The sequence below is a fragment of the Saccostrea cucullata genome, unplaced genomic scaffold, assembly GCF_032062105.1.
Source record: "Saccostrea cucullata isolate Sc308-1 unplaced genomic scaffold, CSIRO_AGI_Scuc_v1 ctg8038, whole genome shotgun sequence".
NCBI classification, from domain to species: domain Eukaryota; kingdom Metazoa; phylum Mollusca; class Bivalvia; order Ostreida; family Ostreidae; genus Saccostrea; species Saccostrea cuccullata.
In genome coordinates, this window is record NW_026926718.1 from 19,806 (window position 1) to 28,022 (window position 8,217).

Genomic DNA, 8,217 nt, shown 5'->3' on the forward strand with positions numbered 1-8,217 from the left:
TAGATGAAAAATGATCATTTGAAATGTACGTGACTGAAATGTACGTTACCATGAAATTCGAATTAAGTGAATCTCGCACGAATTTTCATGTATTCTCATACTTTCACACACTCGAATGTGTACACAAAGGAAAGTTTCAAAGGTTGGAGGTCGGCTAAATCCCAAAATTAATGAAAAGAAACGTTTCTGCTAAGGAAAAAAAATATATTAATGTCAATTATATGTAATATAATTTTGATACCTGGTATATATTTCTGAGTATGAAACCTGTATGATGCATTTCTTATGATATGCAAGTTCAAATAGTATCAATATATTGCGTGTCTAACGTACGTTGTGGAAGAGAATTGATTTTTATATTTGAAATGTACGTTACGTATGGTAACGTACATTTTGCGCATTTCTTACTGACATTTTTTTTTTATTTAGTCAATGAATTGCGTTTACACGAGCAAAACAAAATTATCGTTACAATCCATTTGACAACTGACCACCAAAATCCATTTAAATACACCCCCAATCCTCGTAAATGTGGTAGACTATTACCACATGCTAGAAAATTTATTTCTAAGTGTCTTAAATTCATCTTTAGCAACCTTTCTGCAGTTTGTTTACTTTAAATATGCGACTTTTCGTCAATATTAATTTAATTGTTGTTGATAATTTAAAACAAGGTATGCATAGGCTTATAATTGGTAAAAAAAAAAACAAAACAAAACAAAAAAAAAAGAAAGAAAAAGAAACAAAACAAATAAACCCAGAACACAAGACGGTCACGTACATTTCAAATACTGAAAGGCACACAATACTCAGTTTTGTTTGAATCATTGCATTTTGGGTTATATTTTTCCAGTTTTGCTGAAAAGTACGTATGTTTGTGTTTTGACAAACGATGTTGCAACATACTAAATGAAATTGTTAACAAGGCTGTCGATGGATATATTCGGAATAGATTTTTGTTAAGTTTCAATGGCCAAACACAAGCATTTGTTAGATCATAGCAAAATACGTCTGACTCTTTTTTTTTTTTGTCTGTACCCTTGCACACAGTAGAAGTAACTAGGCTACGACCGGTGTCAATTTCAGCGAAACAGCACAAAAGAATGGTAATGAACTGAGGAGGGGACTCCCCAATAATATGTGAAATGAACGTTACCGAAGTGACGTGACATTCATGTAGTTGATGACAAATAACCACGTTTGTTACATTATGATTTCTTATATTACTGCGTTAAAACGCTTCATTGAAACGATTTTTATGTCAATAATTGCTTTTTTTCAATATTTTCTTATTACTAATTTACATATTATTACAAGCTTGAAATGTACGTTACCTACTCGTATTTTGAGGCAATCGTGTCTTTATAGTGATGATTGTGACATATAACACAATGTGATTACATAGAGAATCTTTTTTTGAATAAAGTGAAACAAAAAGATGAATTTTTAGATGAATTTTAAGCTTTTTATTAAACAGAAATATATCTTGAAATGTACGTTACATTTACGTAGTTGTCTGAATCGGCATGGATATATGTTAAAAAAGACAGTAACTACAAAATAGAATTTTACTACATGTACATGTTAAGTTCCACTATCTATAGAAAATGACAAGATTCCAAACTGATCACTCTAAACAAAACAGAGAGAAGAATTTAAAGCATATATTTAAAAAAATGTTTCTATACATCTGGATCAAAAAGGAACCATTGTTTTTTGAAAGGAAAAATCAAACGCACGTTCATATGCCGAGAAAATATGTTGCTGACAGAGTTGGTAGGATGTGCTGGTGTTAAGATGAGCTATTCCAATTGTGATTTTAATGACTACATTTTTTTGACATATCTTTTTGGGCATTGAAGAAAGAGTAACGTACATTTCAAGCTACATTTTTCAATAAAATCACCCTCTACTTTACCGTCTTGTCATTATTCCATGTATTAAAATTTGATGAAAAAAAACTGGAAACAAAATCTTCAGATACTTTCTTTCAAAGGTAATTGATAGAAAAATTGTTATCTTGAACTTCATTTTTTAAAAAATCAGAGAGGCATTTGTGCCCTTATATTGAGAATGGGTGTTATGTGGTTTACATTTAAGCTTATGATCTCAATAGTGGTCATCTCAAGAGGGGGACCAGTATACAAACATTGAGACAATGTGACTATTCATCTTGTGACCTCAAAATCATTAGGGTTTATTTATTCCTTCATGTATCATATTTATATTCTTTAGTAAAAGAAAAAACAATACATCCAATTGATAACTTTTATTTATGAATGCGTCAAAGAAATGAATATGTAATAGATACTGTATGATTTAACTGCAAAATGAACCATACATTACTTATAATTTGTCGTATGACTTGGTGAGATGTTATATCAATCTACAACCAGCAGTATATACATGTATTGGTGTATGTACAAACATGTGTGCATTCAGTGAAAATAAAAAACAAGGCTGTAACTACCATTGAGGCAAGTGAGGCAAATGCCTCACTAATTTTTTAGAGGTTTTTGAAAAGTGAAAAAGTTTTACATTGTATTTATGTGTGTCTTCGTGCTAAATTAATATTTTCAACTTTGATTCTGTAAATCCTTCATCTCACCAGGTGCCCCATTTTCATTTCGAGCGCATGTAAAATTTAATTCGAAATGTTTCTTTTGTAAATTGTTCAATTATTTAATCAACACCCCTTCTAAGAATTTCTCATTCATATTGAAACACTTGCCAATGGAGGGCTGCAAGTTTTAAATCTGTACTGGGCTTTCAGGATCAGTGAAGATGATTGAACAGTGAGAGGTCTTTTTTATGCCATCACTTACTGTGACATAGGATCTCGGTTTTTACGGTCTCATCCGAAGAACCTGTCTCTACATCCCGCAGTGGGATTCGAACCCGTGATGTAAGGATCAATTCCTTAGTCTGCGACTTTAGAGCATACGCTCTAACCACTGCGCCATTCAAAACGTAAAAACTTTATAAGATTTAATCTTTCATTTTCTAATACCCAGGTTTCAGGACCTCCTTCCCCTTGGAAACCTTATTAACTGGTCCTGAGGTACTACCCTTGCCCCGTCTGAGACTAGGAATACACAACACCCTTGCCTCACTAAAAATTTGAGCCTAGTTACGGCCTTGAAAAAACCCAATACATTCTTATGAATCCTTTTCAAATCAAATTCTCTGAAAATCTAAAATACAGATAATGCCTAAAATTATTTTCCATACAGCATCCAAGACTTCAAAAATTCCATAGATTTAATTGACAGTAGCTTAAATAGCAGCCAATTCCTCTCATTGCAAATTTAAGTTTATACCACACTTCTGCTCTGTTAAACATGCTTACAATATAATTTACACTCACTTTCACATCAAGCTTACATTTACACTTAAAATCAGTAAATTTAGCTATAACATTTCACTTAAATTGTTACATATATCTTATGTACATGCATTACATGTTCAAACATACAGCTATAACATATATAACATATACCGTAAATCTGGAAATTTTTGCTGTAGATAAATTTTTAGCAAATTTGCGAGTGCATTGAATTCGCAAAAATATTTTTCTTAAAAATAAATCACCAATAAGAAAATGTAAACAAAGCAGTGGTCATTCGCAAAATTTTGAAGCGTAAAAATTAATCAACAGCACTTAAACCCGAATTCGCAAAATAAAATCGACGTAAAATTTTCCAGATTTACGGTAGCTGTAAATGTACAGAGCTTATCTTCTGCCATTACACCCATACATGTAGCTTTATACACTGTACATAATCATTACACTTTCATAATTATATACATCACAGCTGAACAAATCTGATCGAACTTTTATCTCCAATATTTTGATGTTGTGTTCCTGTGACACGTATATAAGAAAGTCTGGATCTTATAACATGTGACTCAGGTTTCATAGCTTAAAATTTCTCACATACATGTATGTTGCAGGTATATATACCTGTGGTTTGTGGGTTACAAGTACATGTATCTGCAAGTGTTTTGAAAGTCCTGACATGGTCTTTGAGAGATTGAGGGTTGGTGGAAGTTAATTTAACACCTCTGTGATAGCTAGTTCACAACTTGTAACATTTTAATATTGCACAGATTTTCTTTCAAAGGCTGTAAACCTTTTAATCAAGTCTTTTGTTCAAATTTTTCTTTCCTTTTCTTCTTTTGTTCTAGATTTTTTTCCTTGATGTATTTCTGTTTCTTTCTGGCCTCTTCATCTGGATCCTGTAAATGTTCCATATACACTGTACATGTTTTTGTTTTATAGTGTTTACATATTAATCAACACTAACTTTCAGCAGACTGGGCAGTTTTCTCCCAATGGCAGGGGACACAAGATTCAAATGATCAGTGATGAAATAAATTAAAAGTAAATATTTAACATCAAATGCTAATACCATATGTAGGAGTATTAGACAATATGATACTAGGTGTCTAAATCCCACTTCTGCTTGGGAAAGGGTACGGCTCTTTTACAGAAATTAAAGACAATGTTGATATTTTTGGTACGTATTAGATATTATTTGTGGTTAAAAATTAACAAAGTCTTATTTTCAAAAATCAGTCAATTCAGGAATTGTTATGACCTGATTTTTCTTAAGAAAGTATGAATTGTAATGAATTAGCATATTTTGACAGACATATATGAACATTAAACATCTTCCTTTGATTGTGAGTATGGGAATTAACCACTTATGCCGTTTCTGTATTTTTTTTCAGCATGAGCTGCAACATTAATTCCCACACTTACAACATTCTATAGTTTTATTAAAAATTTTACAGTATTTTTGTGATTAAAACATTTTTATACAGAGCTATCCTCCTTGCTAGATAATGTATTTATTAAATAATGCATACAAATATGAAATAAACTGGAAATTCACCTACCCGTGAAAGTGTCAGAAGAGAAGAAAAATACAAAAATTACAACCTGTGGAAATAGTCCCCAATAGAGTATTTGGGTTTTAAATTTCCTTATGCATTTCTAAATACAATGCCTCACCATTATATATTTTACAGTAAAACTTTTATGCATTCCAATTTGAGTTCTACTTGAGTAGCAAAACAGAGACTGAGTACTAGTGCCTACAGGTAATTACCGGTACAAAACTAAAGAATGATTACCTTCCCTTCCATCAGCAGCTTCTTCCTTTTGTTTATCTCCTTTTGGACCACAAAGTCTCTTTCATCCAATTTCTATCAAGTTGCGAAAGAAAAATTATGGTAACAGAAATATAATACATGTACCATAGAAGGGTGGTCCATCAAGTTTGTTAACAATGATGTTTTTTTGTCAAACTGAATGAATTCAGATAAAGTACCAGTATACATGATAAAATGAATGATATACAATCGGTGACATACAAGACTGCCATCCCACAATCACTTACGATTTCTGCCTCTCTTTTTGCAGTAGCAACTTCTACCAAAATCTTCATTACTTCTTTTTCCTTGGTATCATACTCATCCATTTTTGAATCTGTTGGAAATAACATCAGTACAAAGATATACTCATATTCAATCAGAAATGTTTGTAAGAATGCACAAAGTATTGAATACATTGCAGACAGACATACTGACAAACTCCTCAATGGCATGAACCAGACGGACATCAAACTGGGTGACCAAGGTAATAGAAGTTCCATGACGACCTGAAAATATATTTATTTTTATTTATTCTATTATTTTCATTTATAATCTCTTTTCCCATTATAAAATATGAGATTAATTGAATAGATATTTGTATTAATGAATAAATTTTGCCAATAATCTTAAACCTTTACTAACAACAATCCTACTGTTTAACCTTTTTTTTTAGAGATTTTAGAGAAATATAAATTACTCAAACACTAAATGTTTATTTTTTTAAAATTATGTTCCATGAATCGGCCTATTTTACCTGCTCTAGCTGTACGTCCCACACGATGTACGTAGTCCTTAGGTTTATTGGGAACATTGTGGTTAATAATCAAGTCCACCGTAGGAATGTCTAACCCTCTAACAAAATTATAAACCTTCTATCAATACTTGTTTGTTTTAAGATGATTCAAAAGAATTGGAAAAATGTGCAATGATACATGTACATGTAATAGGTGCATGTTTTATACATCTTTCATTCTTTGTAAAATTGAAATGGTATGTTGATAGTATTTGCATACATATTTTAAGGCTTATCATGTATAGACAGTAATATTTTCAATTCAAAAATACCACGTTAAAAAATTTATTGGATCCATTGGTTGATCAGTAAACAAAGCCGTGGTGTTCCTACCTGCTGGCTACATCAGTGGCAATCAGAATGTTGATCTGATTCGATTTAAATTTAGCCAGGGCTGCCAACCTCTCCTTCTGTCTGATCATGGAGTGTAACACAACACAGGGAAGGCCTAGCTGTGTGCAGATCATTCCCAGAATCTGTGTGTATCTGTAACACAAAAATCATACAGATCATACCCAGAATCTGTGTGTATCTATAACACATAAATCATACAGATCATACCCAGAATCTGTGTGTATCTATAACACATAAATCATACAGAGCATTCCAAGAATCTGTGTGTATCTATAACACAAAAATCATACAGATCATACCCAGAATCTGTGTGTATCTATAACACATATATCATACAGAGCATTCCTAGAATCTGTGTGTATCTATAACACATAAATCATATAGATCATTCCCAGAATCTGTGTGTATCTATAACACATAAATCATATAGATCATTCTCAGAATCTGTGTGTATCTATAACACATAAATCATATAGATCATTCTCAGAATCTGTGTGTATCTATAACACATAAATCATACAGAGCATTCCCAGAAACTGTGTGTATCTATAACATAAATCATACAGAGCATTCCCAGAATCTGTGTGTATCTATAACACATAAATTATATAATTCATTCGCAGAATCTGTGTGTATCTATAACACATAAATCATAGGATCAGAATCTGTGTGTATCTATAATACATAATTCATACAGAGCATTCCCAGAATCTGTGTGTATCTATAACACATAAATCATATATATCATTCTCAGAATCTGTTTGTATCTATAATACATAATTCATATAGATCATTCTCAGAATCTGTGTGTATCTATAACACATAAATCATACACAGCATTCCCAGAATCTGTGTGTATCTATAACACATAAATCATGAAATCATTCCCAGAATCTGTGTGTATCTATAACACATAAATCATACAGAGCATTCCCAGAATCTGTGTGTATCTATAATACATAAATTATACAGAGCATTCCCAGAATCTGTGTGTATCTATAACACATAAATCATACAGATCATTCCCAGAATCTGTGTGTATCTATAACACATAAATCATAGAATCATTCCCAGAATCTGTGTGTATCTATAACACATAATTCATACAGAGCATTCCCAGAATCTGTGTGTGTATCTATAACACATAAATCACAGAATCATTCCCAGAATCTGTGTGTTTCTATAACACATAAATCATACAGAGCATTCCCAGAATCTGTGTGTATCTATAACATAAATCATACAGAGCATTCCCAGAATCTGTGTGTATCTATAACACATAAATCATACAGAGCATTCCCAGAATCTGTGTGTATCTATAACACATAAATTATACAGATCATTCCCAGAATCTGTGTGTATCTATAACACATAAATCATACAGAGCATTCCCAGTATCTGGGTTTATCTTAACTATTTCTAATTTTTCATAGGTATGCAGTGAACACATATAAAGGAACCTATATTCAGATTCATTGTCAAGAAATTAAGACATTTTAAATGACATTTAGAAAAATGGGCAAGTTGTATGCAAAACATTTCCAATGAATGTCTAAGACTACACAGAAAAGTACTGGTAAATGTCACTTTGGCCTAGTGAAATGTTGATTTAATTTAGTACAATGGACCTTCAGTTATCCGGACGCTACATATCCGGATGCTTCAGTATCCGGAAAACTTTTCATTGGAACAGAATTTTTAAATGTTAGTTTGTCTTGTTTAACTGGTAATTCAGGTATCTGGACTTTCACATATCCGGACAAACTGACTGGGATCAAAGCGTCTAGATAAATGATGCTCCACTGTAAATGCTTGGGAGAAGAGACTGTGTTGTACGTACAAACATACATATGCAATATATCTAAGGATCTTACTTGCATGTGTTGGTAAAGATCATGATAGAACTTTTC

General features: G+C 32.0%; 1 protein-coding gene and 1 long non-coding RNA gene across 2 annotated transcripts; both read right to left on the reverse strand.

Moving 5' to 3' along the window:
* Window positions 1-3,147: 3,147 nt before the first annotated feature.
* On the reverse strand, window positions 3,148-5,197 carry LOC134272505 (uncharacterized). Its single transcript, XR_009993212.1, has 3 exons — window positions 5,140-5,197; window positions 3,729-4,239; window positions 3,148-3,519 (listed from the first exon to the last, which is right to left on the reverse strand). It is a non-coding gene; the product is annotated as an uncharacterized LOC134272505 (long non-coding RNA).
* On the reverse strand, window positions 4,141-8,211 carry LOC134272506 (probable ATP-dependent RNA helicase DDX49). Its single transcript, XM_062754730.1, has 7 exons — window positions 8,182-8,211; window positions 6,287-6,439; window positions 5,915-6,012; window positions 5,592-5,666; window positions 5,406-5,494; window positions 5,140-5,211; window positions 4,141-4,239 (listed from the first exon to the last, which is right to left on the reverse strand). Exons 1-7 carry the CDS (start codon window positions 8,202-8,204, stop codon window positions 4,141-4,143), a joined length of 609 nt encoding a protein of 202 aa, XP_062610714.1. The 5' UTR covers window positions 8,205-8,211.
* Between the last annotated feature and the right edge of the window lie 6 nt (window positions 8,212-8,217).

Bases quoted from the DNA above. Each gene is read 5' to 3' on its own strand.
- LOC134272506 (XM_062754730.1), bottom strand. From the start codon at position 8,204: ATGATCTTTACCAACACATGCAA. The intron at 5,495-5,591 runs GTATGTCTGTCT...TATTTCCAACAG, and splicing joins TGCCATTGAGGAGTTTGTCA to ATTCAAAAATGGATGAGTAT. The intron at 4,240-5,139 runs GTAATCATTCTT...GAACATTTACAG, and splicing joins AGCTGCTGATGGAAGGGAAG to GATCCAGATGAAGAGGCCAG.